This window comes from Mangifera indica, chromosome 7 (assembly GCF_011075055.1).
Source record: "Mangifera indica cultivar Alphonso chromosome 7, CATAS_Mindica_2.1, whole genome shotgun sequence".
Classification (NCBI taxonomy): Eukaryota; Viridiplantae; Streptophyta; class Magnoliopsida; order Sapindales; family Anacardiaceae; genus Mangifera; species Mangifera indica.
In genome coordinates, this window is record NC_058143.1 from 18,389,888 (window position 1) to 18,409,207 (window position 19,320).

Below are 19,320 nucleotides of genomic sequence, written 5' to 3' on the forward strand. Positions count from 1 at the left end.
AATTTTAGACTTAATTTTATGTTTTTCTCCATTGTGGGTTATACAAAAATTTACTTTTATTTGAAGTTTGAAATCTAAGCTGATTAATTTATTTGTTTTTTAATTGACTGGTATGTTATTTATTATGCAAAAAATCTTGATTATGTATTATGTTATATTAAGATTAATAGTTAATTAAATATTTTATATTTGAATTGTTATATTAATTTTCAATAAAAAAATCATGAAAAGTATAAAAATTATTATAATATTATCGTATTTTAAAAAATATATTATTGACGATATGTTATATTAAATTAATATATATATATATATATATATATATATATATATATATATATATATATATATATATATATTCTGTGCTTTTTTTATATAAACCATTTTTTTTATTTCTATATTTATTAATTAAAATTTGAATTAATTAATTTTTTTGAGATTAAATTAATATACTAAATAAATAAAAATTTAAATTTAAAAATTAATTTTATAACTAATTTATCAAATAAATCAAAAATTTAATTTTGGGATTTCGTAAGCGAATTTCAAACCATTAACTTTCACGACACGCCCGACTTTTGTGACTAAACTTTGGGCAGAAGCAAAAACCTTTAATCATTCAACAAAAGCAAAATGGGTCAGAAGGCAAGACCCATGAATGAGTACTTTGATTTCTCATACCTCAATCATTTTCCACTCTAATATGCTTTTCTGTGAGATGCACTTTGGGCTTTTCTGTCTCAGCCAAATAATAAATAAATATTTAATTTTATTTGCCATTTTTCAGAAAAAGAGAAAAGATTTTTGTCCTTTATATGTTTTTATTAGGACCCACCATCGATGATCTCACACATAATCAACCGGCAACCGCAGAATCTCGGACCGTACAGTCATAGTGTCTAACTTTTGACCCGTTTTTCCACTTGAAATTAAATTAATTGGATGATTCAATCAATCATTTTAATGTGATTTTTCACCTTTTTAAAAACATATATCAAAATTTTTAAAAAGATTTTAACTTCAATTAATCTTTCCTGCTTTATGAATTCTGATCTAATAGGCAGGGCTATCTATTATTTGGTCAAAAAATTTAAGCTTGGATAAAAAAAAAAAATTTAAGTTTCAACAGATTTAAACAAAAAAATTAATCCACTAAATTATCTAGTTCGGGTTTGAATAAAAGATTGTTTAAGCTTGAAATTTGATAAAGTTTGAAAATTTATTATAGATAATAATATATTTGCTAGATTTTTAAACTTATATAAGATTGTAAAAATGTTTTTATAGTTTTTTTAAGTTATAAAATGAGTTTAAAATAGACCTTAAACAAACCCAAAGTCCACAAATTTTTAATAAATCGAGTTTAAAAAAGTTCAAGACCCAAATAAAAAGACCTAACGCCTAGGCCGAAAATTATTTATAAACTTGGGTTTAATCAAGTAAGGTCTAATTTAATAGGTTCGATTGACAATCCTACTAATAAAAAGTGTTGATATATATAATTAAAGTCATTATCAAATCTCATATGAGTCTGTTAATCTATACTAACTTAAAATAATATTAAATAAAATCTCGATATCTCCTCAAATTTTCATTGGCTTTTTTAAAATATAATAATAATAATAATAATTATTATTATTTTTTATTGATCTTCTAATATTTTACTTTTATCCTATCATTAATTTTTTAAAATTTTGTTTGATTAAAGTGTATGGTCAACACCAACCACAAGAAGATGGTGTTAAAAGGGAAGAAAAGAGAAAGATGGAAATGGAAAATGCTTTTGCTTTATTTAATATGGGATTGGTTCAATTGAAGGGGGCTAAAAATGGTTACATCATTTATGTGAAAAGTGATTTGGGTGTTGGTGTTGGAGTTGGCTTTCACTTTATAAAATTTTTATTGAAGATGACAAAAGATGAATGAATGAATGTTGTAGTTGGGGATCAAAGTAAAGATTTGATTGATGTGTTCAACACCAAACAAAATATTATCCTTTTTTGACTGTCTTATTAATTTATATGTATGTGTGTGTGTGTGCCCAACCATGCATCTCACATTAACCTTTAATTTTACCAACTTTTTCCTTTAAATTCTAAGTACGTGCACATGTTCATTATTATTTTAATTGTCTTTTAAGCTTTCTTGTTTCGTACTACTTTCTTTCTTTTTTTTTTTTTGGGGGGGGGGGGGGGGGGGGGGGGGGGGGGGGGGGGGGGGCCTGGTTTGATTTGGAATTACAAATCTCTCCTAATCACAAATCAGATTTTTCACTTTCATTGCTTCTTGACATAAAGAAAAAGATGAAATTGCTTCCAAGTTTCAAAACGCTTTGTTGTAGTCATTCCACCGCCCAAACTAGCTTTTAGGTTGAGCCATATGGCATCTTCTAAGTTTTTTATCTATCATTTATTTTTGTTCATTAATTCAATTATGTAGAAAGGTAGGAAGGTTATATTGCATAATTTTTTTTTTCTCTTTTCACTTTATTCTTTTTATTTTTGCTTTTACCTATATTGTTTCTATATTCTCTTTTTTTTTTTGCCCTTCTCATCATTAATCATGTCGTCGTAATGATCTTGATCGATTTCTTAAAAGTTAAATATATTTTTTACCAATGTTAATATCTATCTTGCCATCGGTGGTGATCGTGTTTCATCTCTTTTTCTTTTTGTCGGGCCTCAATTGTCTAAATTTTTTTTTTTGTTGATGGTAAATGTGACTAGTCTCCTTCTTCTCTCATGATCACGTCTCTTCCATCTTTGTTGACCTAAATCTCTATCCTACTCATGGCCAATTCAACTTCAACTTCTTTGTCAATGATTGAAATCTTTTTTCAGAGGTTTATGTGATAATTTTTCAAATTGGTTAGAGCTTCAATATTTTCAAGGATTTAAGTGATGAGTTTTTGAATTTGTAAAGATATAATAGTTATTTGATATTTGTACTATGAGTTAAAGGTAATTCTTTAATTCTAATAAAAAAAAGACAATACAACAATTTTTGGAAAAACCAAATGGAATTCACAAACGGAATTGGATAACATATGAGAATTTGGACTTTACAACTTAAAGGGTGACACTGTTGGTTCACCAAACCTTGGGTGGGATATAGTTATTTGGTCTTCTTAAAATGCCATTCTACCAAGCCCAAAACCCAAACTAGCTTAATATCAAGCTACAAGCACAGCGACCCAACCCAAGCTCCTCTGGAAAACATTAATAAAGAAAGAGTAAATTTGATATACCAAATGACGCCAAATTCATGAAATCTTTTAACCCAAAATGCCACCACCCGACGGTGCAGCTCTTAGGAAAATGCAAGACCCTTTACGCATTCAAGCAGGTCCATGCCCAACTGATCACAACCGGTCTCAACATTTACACATATCCTCTCAGTAGAATCCTCCTCTCGGCCTCCCCCTTAAGCTTAACCTATGTACTCACCATCTTTAACCAAATTAAAAACCCAACAGTGTTCCTTTTCAACATTCTCATTTCATCAATAATAACCCATCACAAAAGCCACACCCACATAGCCTATGGTCTCTATAACCGTATCCTCACTCACAAAAATCTTACACCCAATAGTTTTACTTACCCGTCTCTCTTCAAGGCATGTGGGTCGCACCCATGGTTCCGCTATGGTTTAGCCCTTCATACCCATGTCTTGAAATTCCTTGAACCCAATTGTGATCATTATGTCCAAGCTTCTTTGCTCAATTTCTATGCCAATTTGGGTAAATTTGATGTGGCTAGATATTTGTTTAATCAAATTAGCAAACCGGATTTAGCCACATGGAACTCTATATTAACTGCCTATGCACGTAATGCTAGTAATAGTGCTAGTGGGTTAACTAATGGGGATTCTTGTTTGTCATTAGAGGTTTTGTATCTGTTTACTGAGATGCAAAATTCTTTGGTTAGGCCAAATGAAATTACCCTTGTGGCAGTTTTAAGTGCTTGTTCTGATTTGGGTGCTCTTAGTCAAGGCATCTGGGCTCATGCTTATGTAATCAAGAACAATCTTAACTTAAACTGCCATGTGGGTACCTCTCTGATTGACATGTACTCGAAGTGTGGGTGTCTCAGTATAGCTTATCAAACGTTTGATAATTTGCCTCAAAGGGACACATCATGCTACAGCGCGATGATTGGAGGGTTTGCAATTCACGGTTACGGTCAACGGGCACTCGACCTTTATCAGAAAATGAGACTTGAAGGGCTGTTGCCTGATAATGTAACGTTTGTGGTGTCAATGTTTGCCTGCTCACATGTTGGGTTAGTGGAGGAAGGTAGCAAAATATTTGACTCAATTCAAGAGGATTATGGAATTGAGCCAAAACTTGAACATTATGGGTGTTTGGTGGATCTTCTGGCTCGAGCTGGGCGGCTCCAGGAAGCTGAAGAAAGGATAAAAAAAATGCCCATGAAGCCCAATGCCATTATATGGAGGTCTTTACTAGGAGCAGCAAGAGTTCATGGCAATTTAGCCATTGGTGAAGTTGCATTAAAGCACTTAATTGAATTAGAACCAGAAACAAGTGGCAACTATGTGCTTTTATCCAACATGTACGCAAAAATAAACAGATGGGAAGATGTGAAAAGGGTCAGGAAACTAATGAAAGATAATGGTATTAACAAAATGCCAGGAATTAGTTTAGTTGAGATTAATGGAAGTATGCATGAGTTTCTCATAGGAGATAAAGCACACCCATCTACAAAAGAGATTTATTCGAAGCTGGAAGAGATAAACCAGAGATTGTTAGAACATGGACACAAGCCAAGAACTAAAGAAGTGTTGTTTGACATTGAAGAAGAAGAAAAAGAAGATGCACTTTCTTACCATAGTGAAAGGTTGGCAATTGCTTTTGCTCTTATTGCGTCTGAAGCTAGTATTCCTATCCGGATAATAAAAAACTTAAGAGTTTGCAGTGATTGCCATGATAGTAGTAAGCTTGTTTCTGTTATTTATCAGAGAGAGATTATAGTAAGAGATCGAAACAGGTTTCATCATTTTAAGGATGGAACTTGTTCTTGCCTGGATTATTGGTAGCAATCAAATTCTCTTTCTAGTATAAATAAAATACCGTATTCTATTCATTATTTAGTGAAAGTTTTCTCATCAATTTCTTTTGTTTTCTTTTTTCTTCATAAGCTATCTATATTTCTATACCAGCACAGTAGTGCTAACAGAGCTTCTGTGTTAGAAATGTTAAGAAAATAATGGATACACTTCCTTACCACTATTCCCAAAATCTTTGCTTATTAAATAGGAAAATTTCTTCCCTTTACTATCTTACAATTAATCCTAGAATCTTGCTTATTAAATAGGTAAATTCCGTCCCTTCTTAATCCTTCAATCCATATTAAAATCATGCTTACTAAATAGGTGCATTCCTTTCCCTTGTAAATCCTACAAGCAATCCTGAAATCCTCCTCCTCTCAACTAAAAAGCTGATTTGGTCAATCTTGTGTAATCCTAGTCACTGATCCTCCTGAATTCCCATATTATAGACCTTTTGATGCCTTGGTCTTCTTAGGCCTCCCATGGTAAGTGGCTATAATTGAGGGTTTAACATAAGGGCTGGCGGTAAGATGGTGTTTGATGGTGGACTTGCGGTGGTTTAAGTGGTGGCTCTTTACTAGGAGTCATTGGAGTTCCTACACAGTAAAGCTCCCCAATCCTCCCGTTAGTGGTATAGATGGTGTTTAATTCAAGGATTCATCAGACACAATCCAGCCCTAGATTCATATAATATTTTGGAAACCTTCCAAAATGTTGTAAAAAATATTTCATCCGAATAGACAACAAAATAGGAATTGGGTTCTTCTTTTAATATCATTACCTATTTGATTTTTATGGATATAGCTAATTTTTGTATTGTTTTAAGAACTTTAATAATGCAAGAAAATATCTCTTCATCTCTTTCTTTTTTAATTCCTCATATTTTCCTGAGTTGTATGTGTGTGCTTTTAAGCTTAATGAATTATCCATTCAATGTTTACATATATGAGTAAATTATTTATTCTTTTATGTCTATCTAGAGATTCAAATTGCTCTTAAAAATAGTAGACTCAAACCTCTAGAGTAAATATAATTATGTCCAAACAAGATGTCATTAAGTTTGTTCAAATGCTTGATGGTCATTGATAGTAACTTTTATTTGATCAAGATGTCATTTTTGTGTGGGGGCAAAATTTTGAGACTTGTTGATATGCAACCAAATAGTCTTATCTGCTTAATTTGCACGTGAAATCCAATAGATGGCTACAGATGTTTATGATTTTAAATCACTACTACTAATTTATAACTGAATAATTAAGCGGTTCAACTGAAGTATTTCAAAACTCAACGTTGTGTAAAAAAATGAGTAAAATATGAGAGGAATTAATGATAGTGTCGAGTAGGTGATTTTTTAAGAGGTAATCAAAAGACAAAAAGATTTTTAATTTAGTTTCTTTTTAGAGAATATTAGTAATTACTGATTAGTACTTAGTAGAAAAAGATTATTGAGAGTTATTTCTTCGTTGTCCTTTATATGTATAGGAGAAAAAGATAGGATTTCATTTTTCATATGTTAGATTTATTTAATTCAAATTTAATTTAATTTTTTATTTCATATGAAAATAAAATAATTATATAATCTAAATTTAATAGAAAATAATTATTTTTAAATAATATACATAACATAAGAGAGATATAATTTGTTAAATCATTGTCTTTGGATTAAAAATTTTTATTAATACGACAAATTAATCTCTATGTTAAGGATGTGTTTGGTCGTTATCCATGGAGTTTGTTACTTTAAATAGACTCATCATTTTATAATAGTTTATCACCTTATGACCGTCGTTCTATAAATTTAATAAAGAGTTTTACCGTATAATAATTAATTATAATTTCTAATATGTGAGTAAACTCTTAAAATTATTTGTTTTTTTGTATGAATGGATGACACTTAAGACATTTTTTTGCACTTCAAGGAAATAATGTTTTTACTTGTGTATGTTTTATATTTTGTGTCTATTCTGATGGTTCAAATCATGATGAGTTGTTTAACACATTTCATGTGCATCACACGTGCCATAGATTTAGCTCGGTAGACTAAAATTGCTTGCCACTAAGACACATGAGCCTTATATAAATGGCTATACAACTCTCCTTTTCCTTTACCATAGATTTTTAGTGAGTTTATTGAGCTTTTGGCATTCTTCAAGTTCTTTAAAATTCTTTGATGACAAAGCTTGTTTCTTGCATTAATCGGTGAGCTTTCTTCACCAACCATTTAGACAATGAGTTTTTCTGACTTCGTAAAATGTATTTTTGGTTATACCTGCTGCAAGAAAAATCTTATAGATTGATTCTTCATTATGTACTCAATTTTGTTTTCTTCCCCTTTTGCCTATGTTTATATGAGGAGACCAACATCACATATTATTCAACTATCCATAGCAAGAAAAGGAAGTTCTGACTTTAAACCCTTCTTCTAAAGAGACCAATTCAGCAGATAGCCGCTCTATCAGCTCACTGGATTCCAAATGGTTAAGAGAAAAATAATCCCTTAATCCTTATTGTAAATAAGGGAAAATGGCTTGTGGAAGTACAAGAGAAAACGTCACAACTTCATGACGTTCCTCACATAGTCCTTGAAGATAGCCTCAAGGCGGCTATTAACGTTTCAAAGATTGGACATGTTCTTCTTCCTTCTCCTCACCTTCATTATATTGAGACAACTATTATGAGTGACTCTGATTTCAGTGTGATGGCCTCCATGATGGTGAGGTACATCTAAGAGGAAACCTAGAAATGATTCTAAGAGATTTTTGTGTTTCCGAAGTTCAAGATCTTTGCAAAATGTGGCGTTGAAGTAAATTGTTATACCATCAATCATGTCCTTTCATAGTTTTCCCTCCAGTTTTTGACTAATCATTGCTTTTATCTTGTTAGTAGTTCTCGAGCATACTTCTTCTTCTTTACAAAGAGATTTATCCTGTCCTTTTGTACAAAAAGCAAGAGAGCAGCTTGTTCAAGGATGCAATGGGGTCAGCAAATCACAGATTCGCAGCAGCAAAGGAAAAGTTGGTTGCTCTGGAGTAGAGCCACAAGGTTAAGGTTGAGGCTCTGTAACTTTAAGGTTGAAGCTAAGAAAAGAGAACTTGTTGAAAAGGGATCTCAGTTGTTGCAGGTTGTAGTCCAGTTAGATTAGGCAACGCAAGATCATTGACTTTGAGAAGAAACGCTTCCATAAACAGAGTATGCAAATTGACTAAAGGCCACACTCGTGGATGTCCCTAAGGTGTGATCTTACATTCGATGCGATTTTAAGTAAATTGTACATTTCTTCGTATGGCCAAATTCATTTATCTAGTATGCTTCTACCATTCAAAATTTGTATGTTCTTCCCTGCAATGTACACTTAAAAAGTTTGATCTTGTATAATCACACTTAGTCAGATGCGAGTTCAGTAGTAATCCTGGTTGACATTTTTTCTTTTCTAAATTTATAACAGAATTGTGATATGATTCTGTCGGATGAAATGGTTTCCCGCAACCTTGGCGGGATACAGGCTTACTGCAATTTACTCATAAATTTTGTTGTATGTGTGGGATAGACAAATGAATATTAAATTGGACGTAAAAGACAGAAATGAAAAGTTATAAAAATGGCAAATACGTAATTGCAGATGTCAGAGATGGTAAAGTTTTGGTTCATGTTGTCGTTTCAATTGTTTTGAATGATATCCGACGTCAGATATTCCACCACCTTGCTTAATTAATTAATAAATAAATTATAATATAATCTTGTCCATTAAAATATCATATAATAAAATACAACATTATCCCATATTATAATATTATGCAATCCTATTTACTTTATCAAAATATAAGAAACATAAATCTAACTTATAATGTCATGGGTATATATTTTTTTAAAGATTCAATTAGATACAGAGAATTCATCTAATCATCTAATGAATTGGGTTGGGTTAAATAAATAATTCAACGTTTTACTCTAAATTCAAACTCTTTTGTTATTGTAAAATCTTATCATTTTATTATTTTTGCTAATCTTTAGAGTTCTCATATCATATGGGATTATTAAAATTTAATCCGAATTTATCTTTTTTATTAATTTATATTCTCAAAAGTAGAATAATACAATCAAGACAGAAATAAAATTTAATAACGTTACTTTAAATGCACCGTGAAAGCCTTACAATGTTGGCTGACACATGCCCTCATTGACCAATTGAAAATACAGTGACTAATAAAGAAGAAGAAAAAGTTGGTAATTGAAATGTGTACAGCGAAACTGAACCTGGCCTCTAAGGCGGACATGTTCAGTTTGAAGAAAAGATTAGCCTCATTTGACGGCTATTGAGAATGAGAGAAGGTTACTTTCTCATCCAATGCAATCTTTCAATTCAAGAAGATTCCAAGAACCTGAGCTGACTACCAACCATTACGGTGTGCCCTAACAATATTTTCCTTTTTCCTTTTACTCTGAAAAGGGTAATTTTGAAATTATACGCAAAATTGCTCGAATAAGTAGTCCAAATTGACCTGCAGGCTCAATATAATACTTAATTTTTTCCCTGACACAAGAAATTAAAAAAAGTGTCCAGGTTCATCCTCCCAAATTGCTTCACGAGTTTGGCAAATTCTCCTTCCACCAAGTCTGCTATAAAACTCATTTCACTGAATCATTGTCATCATAAATTATTCGAAATCCCCAGATTACCCTTCTTCTCTATTATTTAACGAATTCAATAGTTTAGCAACAGCCTTGGGTCCTCTCTGTCAATTAACAATGGCCACCATGTCCACCTTCTTCACCAAAACCTCCCTACCTTCTCAGTCTCTGAGAAAATCACAAATTTCCCATTTCGCTCCTGCTCACACTCTCTCAATCAAGCCAAAAACGTCGCATTTTAATGTTCGAATTCGCGCCGCGTTGATCGAACCGGACGGCGGCAAACTGACGGAACTCTTCGTGGAGAAATCTCTCGTGGATGTTAAGAAGAGAGAGGCCTTAAGTTTGCCGAGAATAAAGCTTTCCAGGATTGATCTTCAATGGGTACACGTGTTGAGCGAGGGGTGGGCCAGCCCACTCGCTGGGTTCATGAGAGAATCCGAGTTCCTCCAAACTCTTCATTTCAACTCGCTCCGTTTGGATGACGGGTCGGTTGTTAACATGTCAGTGCCGATCGTTTTGGCGATCGACGACGAACAGAAGCAGCGGGTCGGTGGGTCCACCCGCATCGCTCTCGTTGACTCTGACGATAACACAGTTGCAATTCTGAGCAAGTAAGAATTTCTATAAGCCCTCTGTTAAAGTTTGAGTAAATTTAATTTGCATGATTGACTTTTCTTATTAAAGCCATACGTGTGTGGGTTTTTTTTTTTCATGTTTAGAAGTTTCTCATGTCTTTCTTTTTGTTAGATGATTATATGGCAAAAAATTTACATTAATTTTTCTTTAAAGTTTTTGTCTTTTTGAGTTTACCCAATTTGGCTTATGGCAGGAAGAGATGGATACTAGGCATCTTTGAGGAACTGGAATTTTATTTATTTATTTTAATTTTTTTCCATAAGTCATGTCTCACTTTTCTCCTTTTCCATAACTCTGCAGTGACAATAGTACTAATTAGTTTGTTGGTGTGTATTGATTTGATTTAAATTTTCACCGCAAAGTTAGAATATGTCATTGTCCTATTACCGGGAAATATATTTTTATTTAATGGATATTAAATTAACTTAATTTACATTTTTCTATCCTTTTAGACTTCAAACTTTTTGCTAAATGACTGCACAGGTAAATTTGGTATTCAAATTGACTTGGCAGAAAACTGAAGGGATGAATAAGAAAAGTCTACTTTAAATGCATAATCAATGAGTTTGATTGACATGGCATAACAAGAGTAATGCCACGTCCCTTTATCTTGCAAATCCCTTGTTTTGAAAAGTACCCCCAACCTTACTGTATTTGAAGGAAAGAATTGGCGATCCTGCAAAAATTAGCAATTTTCCTTTTCTTCTCTGTGTCACTACTAACCATTTTAATCAATCTTAACATGGCTTTGAATATGATTCAATATTTGATTTTTTTGTACTGTTTCTCTTAATATCTCCTGGCTATTATGTATATGGATCACCATGTGTTTTAAGAAAAAATTAAATATGGATTCTGGACTTGTTTGCCTTTATTATTATTTTCCTTGTCATAATATTACTGATTTCCATATGATAGGACTTCAGAGTTTATCATACTGGAATCTTCTATCTTCTGTGTTAGTCTGTGCAATATGCTTACTCTGTCAATTATTAACAAAATTTACATTGTCAACATTCTTTTCTGTAAGTAGTTTTTTGTTTCTCATTTATTTACTTTTTACTGAGTCTGTCAGTATTGAGATCTACAAGCACCCCAAAGAAGAAAGGATAGCTAGAACATGGGGAACAACTGCCCCTGGTCTACCCTATGTTGAGCAGGCAATAACTAATGCTGGAAACTGGCTGATTGGAGGTGACTTGGAGGTTATTGAACCAATCAAGTACCATGATGGTCTTGATCGTTTTCGATTGTCACCTGCACAACTTCGTCAAGAATTCACAAAGCGCAATGCCGATGCAGTGTTTGCTTTCCAGCTCAGGAATCCTGTGCATAATGGTCATGCTTTGTTGATGACTGACACTCGTCGGCGGCTCCTTGAGATGGGTTACAAGAATCCAATCCTCTTGCTTCATCCATTAGGAGGCTACACGAAGGCAGATGATGTTCCCCTTAGTTGGCGAATGAAGCAACATGAAAAGGTATTTAGATTGGTAGTTTGACCTATTACTTTCACAGTTTTGCTTTTATTAGGCTGAACATCAAATATTTGGCAAGGAGAAGCAGGAACCTCAAATTTGTTCTTTTTACTGCAATTCATAGTATCCATGTCTCTGTTTTTGCCTTTTCTGTTTATTAGATTTCAGTCCATGCCTCTTAATAAAAAAAAAAAATTCATATGGGAACTCAAGTTGTGGTATTGAAGGGAAAAATATTATACCTAATTTTGTGAAGAGCAACTATTCTATAACATCTTGAAGCAGAAAGCCTAGGAGCAGATTACGAAGATGGTTTTTGTCTACATGAATTACCGTAGAGATGCCTGACATGAATGAAAGCTAATTTATAGTGATAATGTTGATGTATTCCTAGGTGCTTGAAGATGGTGTGCTTGATCCAGAAACCACTGTGGTTTCCATATTTCCCTCTCCCATGCACTATGCTGGTCCAACTGAGGTGCAGTGGCATGCAAAAGCCCGGATTAATGCTGGGGCTAACTTTTACATAGTTGGTAGGGACCCTGCTGGCATGAGCCATCCTGTTGAGAAGAGAGATCTATATGATGCTGACCATGGGAAGAAGGTATTGAGCATGGCTCCTGGACTAGAGCGACTAAACATCCTTCCTTTCAAGGTATTAATTATCTACCATTAACAATTCATTTTAATACTTCCCTTCTCGAGTAAATGTTTCCTGATGACTAATTTGTTTGCTACTGACTCAGGTTGCAGCATATGACAAGACCCAAGGTAAAATGGCGTTCTTTGATCCGTCAAGGGCTCAGGACTTCCTCTTCATATCAGGCACCAAGGTACCTTTCTCTTCATAGAACTGTTGCTCACACGTTTCCACAAAGCTATTGAAAGAAATGTTTCATCAATTTCTGTTATCACTACATAATTTGACATGACCTCCTTGCATCTGAACATGCCTATTTTCACTACATAATTTAACATGGCCTTGCATCTTACAGATGCGAACACTAGCGAAGAACAAAGAGAATCCTCCTGACGGGTTTATGTGCCCCAGTGGCTGGAAAGTGTTGGTGGAATACTACAAAAGTCTTTCTCCATCTGCCGACAACACCAAAATCCCTGAACCTGTTCCAGCTTAGGTAAATTTGCTGTGTCATATGTATTGTGATTCGAATGGGAGAAACGTTACCAACCTTATCTCCAGTGATTGTGTAAAGATCTCTATCCAGATTCCAATAAAATCTTGTGAGGCACTGGTTAAAAGACTCAAAACTTGCCTCTCAGTCTGTAATTAGATGCCTACTGTGGCATCTTACATTCGTCCTCCCTGCTTGAAGGACAATGTATTGTACCATATGTGGTTTGTGTTTAATGGACCAAGGTTGTTGGCTGCTTTCAGTTTTGCAGATTTCCATGGATGTCTAAGCCATATCCATGATTTGAATCTCAAAAAACCAATTAAAGCTAGATAGCAGACAAGGTTTTAAATTATTATTATTATTATTTCTGCTCTCTTATAACACTTCTGTCCTTAAGCAAGCTATAAATTTCTTGTAATCAATTTATTTGATACCCTTCAGTTTGCAGCATATGACACCGCAAACCTGAAGTCGATACTTACATGATTGTAATCGAACATGGTTTGTTTACATTTTAAAGATAGAGAGCTTGCAAAGAACAAAGAGAATATGGTTTATGTACCCTGATGAGTATTTAATATGATACTAAGCCTTTGTGCTGATATTTAACAAATTAGTAATAAATATTTTTTTTGCTGAACAATATTACGTGAACTCACTTTAAGTTTATAAATGAGTGCACATTTATATGTGTCATTACGTAGTATAAGAATCTTTTTCTAATCTAAGGCTATTAGGTTATTGGAATTTCACATATCAGTTCAAATTTTAAAAGAAGAAAATGACATAATCTTTTAACTGTAAGCAATGGAAATTTTGAAGTAAAAACAATTGACAGGGTCAAATTCCTTCAGCATGTGACAATGTGAAATGGAAGATGTCATGTGTCAACATAATTTATTTTTGCGTGTGTTTTTCATCTTAAATTTTGCTTAATAATTTTTGCATTTTCTTGAGTGCTTTCTCTGTAGAAATAGTATCAATTCAATTATATTACGTGGAAGATATTTGATCACAAATGCAATTCATTTTAATCTTTGTCCTCGCTGTATATTGCGTGAAGATTAATAAATTAATGATCATGAATTAGAGAAACGAGAATTGTATATAAATTAAGTTTTTCACTTGGATCAAATAAAGTTCTGATATTTAATTTCTTGATAATTTTACAGGTAGATGTTGATGAGAAAATTATTATAAAACAGGGAGTTGTTTAGTGTTTAACTCCTCTAAATGTGATAAACTTATTCTTGACGCTGAACATCAATTCATCGATTTCATTACCCATAATATTTTGAATGAGAAATATGGGGACATGTTCAGTTGAAACAGTATTCTGTTCGGTAATAAGAAAAGCAAAATGAATTGGCATTTGAAAAAGTTGAGGAAGAAAATGATGTCTGCAGTATTTCTGGCCCCATTTTTGTTCTTTGAAACCTGATGTTATATATGTTGTGATTGTTTAATCCACTATTGTTTACAGAAAGCTTTCGCCATGGAAGGCACAGTTCGGTGCTCCGCCAACTACATTCCTCTGTCTCCAATAAGCTTCTTGGAGCGATCAGCTGTTGTTTACAGAGATAGACTCTCTGTTGTCTATGAAGATGTCAAGTACACATGGAAAGAGACACATCAAAGGTGTATCAAGCTTGCTTCTTCACTTGCTGACTTAGGAATTTCTCCTGGAGATGTTGTAAGTCTCAGGTTTTTACCCATATTTTGTTTTCATCTTGGTTGTAAAAATTTTTCACTGAAATTTTCATGCTGTGATTTATGCTTTGTGCAGCTTTATTTACCTTTATTCTTTTCATTTTCCCATTTGAGTAGGTTGCTGCATTGGCCACAAACATTCCAGCAATGTATGAGCTACATTTTGGTGTTCCAATGGCTGGAGCTGTTCTTTGTATGCTCAATGTACGCCAAGATTCAGCTATGGTAGCAGTGTTACTGAAACACTCAGAAGCCAAAATATTGTTTGTAGATTATCAGTTCCTGGAAACTGCTCGGGGAGCAGTTGAAATTCTAGCAAAGTCTTCAACCAAGCTACCCCTTCTAGTCATAATCCCCGAGTGCAGTAGTGTTAGAAAACCTATTCCCCCTCATGAAAACTTGGAATATGAGAGTCTTCTGGCAAGAGGAAAACTGGATTTTGAAGTTAGACGACCAAAAGATGAGTGGGATCCCATTTCCCTTAACTACACTTCTGGCACCACTTCAAGCCCAAAAGGTGTAGTTTATAGCCACCGAGGTGCATATCTCAATTCTTTATCTGCAGCTCTATTCAGTGAGATGAACTCAATGCTTACATATCTGTGGTGTGTGCCTATGTTCCACTGCAATGGATGGTGCTACACGTGGGCTGTGGCCGCTCAGGGCGGCACAAATATTTGCTTAAGAACTGTCAATGCGAAGGCAATTTTTGATAATGTTGCTCGGTATAAGGTCACCCACTTAGGTGGTGCACCCACAGTTCTGAACATGATAGTAAATGCACCAGCTAGTGAAAGAAGGCCTCTCCCTGGGAAGGTGGTAGTGATGACAGGAGGTGCCCCTCCTCCTCCACAAGTACTTTTCAGTGTGGAAGAGTTGGGTTTTGCGGTGACACATTCTCATGGCTTAACAGAAACCTATGGCCCTGGAACAGTTTGTTCCTGGAAACCTGAATGGGATTCATTGCCTCGAGCAGCACAGGCAAAGATCAAGGCCTGTCAAGGGCTGCATCATCTCGGAATGGAAGAAGTTGATATCAAAGATCCTGCAACCATGAAGAGTGTGCCACCAGATGCTAAAACAATCGGGGAACTCATGTTTAGAGGCAACACTGTGATGAATGGTTATCTGAAAAATTCCCAGGCAACACAGGAAGCCTTTAATGGTGGATGGTTTCGAAGTGGGGACTTGGGGGTGAAACATCCTGATGGTTATATTGAATTAAAAGACAGGTCGAAAGACATTATAATTTCCGGGGAGAAAATGTTAGCACAATTGAGGTGGAATCTGTACTTTTCAGCCATCCATCAGTGCTTGAGGCAGCTGTGGTAGGACGACCAGATGACCATTGGGGCGAGACACCTTGTGCTTTTGTGAAGTTAAAAGATGGCTGTGATGCTAGCTCCGAGGAACTAATAAAATGTTGCAGGAATCGGTTGCCTCATTTTATGGCTCCTCGCACCGTTGTTTTCCAAGATCTGCCAAAGACTTCCACAGGAAAAACACAAAAAATTGTTCTTAGGGAGAAGGCCAAGGCCATGGGGAGCATGCCAAAACACAGAAGCAGCAAATTGTAAAGTAACTTTGATCTATGAACGGTCTCATTTTGTTACGAATATAATTTTACGTACCGTCTCCTCAAATATATTACTTGGCTTCAGTGGAATTAGCCCTCAAGACCGCGATCCCTAGGCTAAAATAAAGGCCAAATTCCCACCCAAGGTTTGATGAAAAGACAAAATGCCACCCATTAAGTTTAATAAACCCAAAATGCCACCTATAAGATAATTTAGTCTTTCACTAGCTAGTGCATTTATAATTTTCATTTAAGGGTAATTTGGATATTTTATTTTGGAAAGGGCAAAATTGTCATTTCAACCTTCGACTAATATAATTCAGTAACAAAGTGAATTTACCCTTTATCCTACAATGCCCAAATGACTACTCCCAACTCTGTAAGACTAAATGTGATTAAGTCATTTGAATAAAAATGAATTTTATATTTTATCAATCTGTGAATTTTCATTGATTTTTGTGTTGTTGAATCTACAAAATTTGATTAACTTTATAATTTTGTAGTTTCAATACAAATTTTTATTTGATGGAATGTATGTAATCTATTATATAGTTTGAAGTTAGAATTCATGGAGAACTATCACACAAAATGCATGAAGACTTTCATCCTGGAAGTGCAAGCAAATGTTTATTCCAAATTGATAGAAGACTACATAGCAAAAGTGAAATTAAAACCTGGGATTCAATATAATTGAACATGCAATCATTGACTGAAAACATACATATAGAAAATTGATTATGAGATTAATTCATTCTAGTAAATCTCAATTAAAGAAAAATGCTAAACCCTTAATCGGTACAATCTTTCTCATCCTTTGTACTAACACCACCACAAAAACCGTTAGAATTGTTGTTAGTGTTGTTAACGATAAAGCTAATCGAACATAACTGCTTAAGTTGTCATTGATGCGAAAACTACTTCGTTTATTCTTGCTAACATCGTCAAAAAGTGTTGTTACCCTTGTTTTGGCATCCCCATCAATCATTCAATGATTTTCTCACTCACAGTATACTCAAAGTTGTAGAGAACACTGAAAGAGAATGCGAAAATATTGAAGGAAATGAATGGATTTTCTTTCTTTTCTTCATATTTGTATTGAAACAAAGTTGGACATATGTTGCACGGTGATTTGTTCTCAAATGTAAATTAACTTATGTTACTAAAAGATTTTTCCAAATTTGTAGAAAGTGACAGAAAACCCCCACGTACATGTTACAATTCTATTGGCTTAGCTTTTCAACACTTATCCCTTGCCCTTGGATCTCAGCCAAACATTTTCCACCATTGATTTTAAATAATTATGGTACATTTATTATTCTGCAGCATGTCACTTAAGTATAATGAGTTGTGCCGCCTATTTTCTTTGTAAAATATCACCTTTTCAATTTTCACCACGTGTCATTATTTTAATAAAATTGCATCCACCTTTATCAATATATATAGTCTCCCTCATCGCCGTAACACGCCAAAAAACTCAACTGCCGTTTTAAAGCTTCACCACGTGTCACGCAGCCGTGCATTGCGTTTAAATTTCGGTTTAGTGTATTTATTATTCGTCAGAATTTCGTTTTAATAAATAATTTTTTTTAATTTTTTGTCATTTATACGATTTATTTCTTTCTTTTATAACACTTGAAGTAAATTATTTAAATTTACTTAAATACCTTTTTTGCTAACGGAATTTGATAACGTTAACTACTGATGGGCGGCATTTTGGGTTTATTAAACTTATTGGTAGCATTTGTCTTTTCATCAAACCTTGGGTGGGAATATGTCCTTTGGTCTCTAAAATAAATGAGCCTAATTTGCTTTTATTGGGCTCGTGTTGGGCTAGCTAAATAAGTGAAAAAAATTGGAATCGGCTTATTTTAAGTCCATTAAATTTCTTAGGAAGCCGAATTCTAAATTAAATTTAAAATATCTCATAATTTATTGTAAAATTTTCCCCCATCTTTAACTTTACGGGTTCCATATTTGCCAAATGGGCTAGCCGTGCGAGTAAAAGCCTAGTCAAAATGAGTAATAAACACTGTTATGTTTTATCGAATCGGTTATTTAGAATCGTCAATAACATAATTATGGAGGTGGGCTCTTAAATAATAAGATGAAATCATACTTAAAACTTTTGTATATTCAATCTACATGTAATCTCTATTACATTTATTATATAGAATAACAAAATTATATTACTATCTCTAATTATCATCATTGCCGCCTATATTATGCGAGAGTCAGATTAAATATATCAATTAATAACGAGAAATAACAACAATATATACAATAATTGTTTGGTTGTGTTTCGAAACTTGAGAAATCTTTAAATATCCAAAATTGAATATACATAATTTTATATTTTTATAAATATTTGTTTCAAATTAGCTTGTTATGGCATAACCCAATGATAAAGTGGGCTTACACATTAAAGGGAAGTCTCTTGCGGCCCAAACCTTAAGCTAGACAGGGTACAGTTTTCATAGAAATGGAATCAATCATCCTGATCCACAGTAGCAAGTTGACCAACACCAGCCTTAATTTCCGTCCAAAACTTTATTAGTTAGATTGATTAGAACAACAGCAAAGGGACTTCCCCAGATGGGAGCAATAATATGCTCTAATCATTTCACTTCAGCCATTAATCTTTTCTTAATTAAGTGTTAATGGTGGATTTCCACCAACTCTTCTTTCTCTCCTACAAAATTATTTAAAAAAAACTAGCAAATGGGTCCAAAGCCATTAACTTTTCGGCATGTAAATGCACAGTTATCATGAGCTAAGCCTTAAAAAATTTACTCTTCTTAGCCACCTCAACTCCACATTAAGCTTTTAGACCAAGAAATATTCAGATTTGGACCCACCTGTTAAAGGCCCCCATCGATGGCATTATTCCTTACCCATGAGAGAAGAAAGAACAACCTCACTTATTTCCCATATTGAATATTGGTCATCTAATAATTATAGGCCATTTAGGTTCTAGAAAATGAGCTTTCAAGGCTTCCTGCAATCATATGTTACCCTTAATCCAGAGAATTAAAACTTACAAACTAAACAAACATCTTAAAAGCTCATAAGATTTAAGTATAATGTG

At 33.8% G+C, this 19,320-nt stretch overlaps 2 protein-coding genes and 1 pseudogene across 2 annotated transcripts; all 3 read left to right on the plus strand.

Annotated features, from left to right (window-relative positions):
• Positions 1-3,171: 3,171 nt before the first annotated feature.
• LOC123220503 (pentatricopeptide repeat-containing protein At5g43790) lies at positions 3,172-5,128 on the plus strand. Its single transcript, XM_044642743.1, has one exon. The coding sequence runs from the start codon at positions 3,265-3,267 to the stop codon at positions 5,053-5,055; it is 1,791 nt and encodes a 596-aa protein (XP_044498678.1). The 5' UTR covers positions 3,172-3,264; the 3' UTR covers positions 5,056-5,128.
• Positions 5,129-9,648: 4,520 nt separating this feature from the next.
• Positions 9,649-13,208, plus strand: LOC123220982 (ATP sulfurylase 1, chloroplastic-like). Its single transcript, XM_044643632.1, has 5 exons — positions 9,649-10,310; positions 11,411-11,816; positions 12,208-12,468; positions 12,560-12,646; positions 12,809-13,208. The coding sequence occupies exons 1-5, from the start codon at positions 9,814-9,816 to the stop codon at positions 12,947-12,949; spliced, it is 1,392 nt and encodes a 463-aa protein (XP_044499567.1). The 5' UTR covers positions 9,649-9,813; the 3' UTR covers positions 12,950-13,208.
• Positions 13,209-13,447: 239 nt separating this feature from the next.
• Positions 13,448-16,304, plus strand: LOC123220981 (annotated as a pseudogene).
• The last annotated feature ends 3,016 nt before the right edge of the window (positions 16,305-19,320 follow it).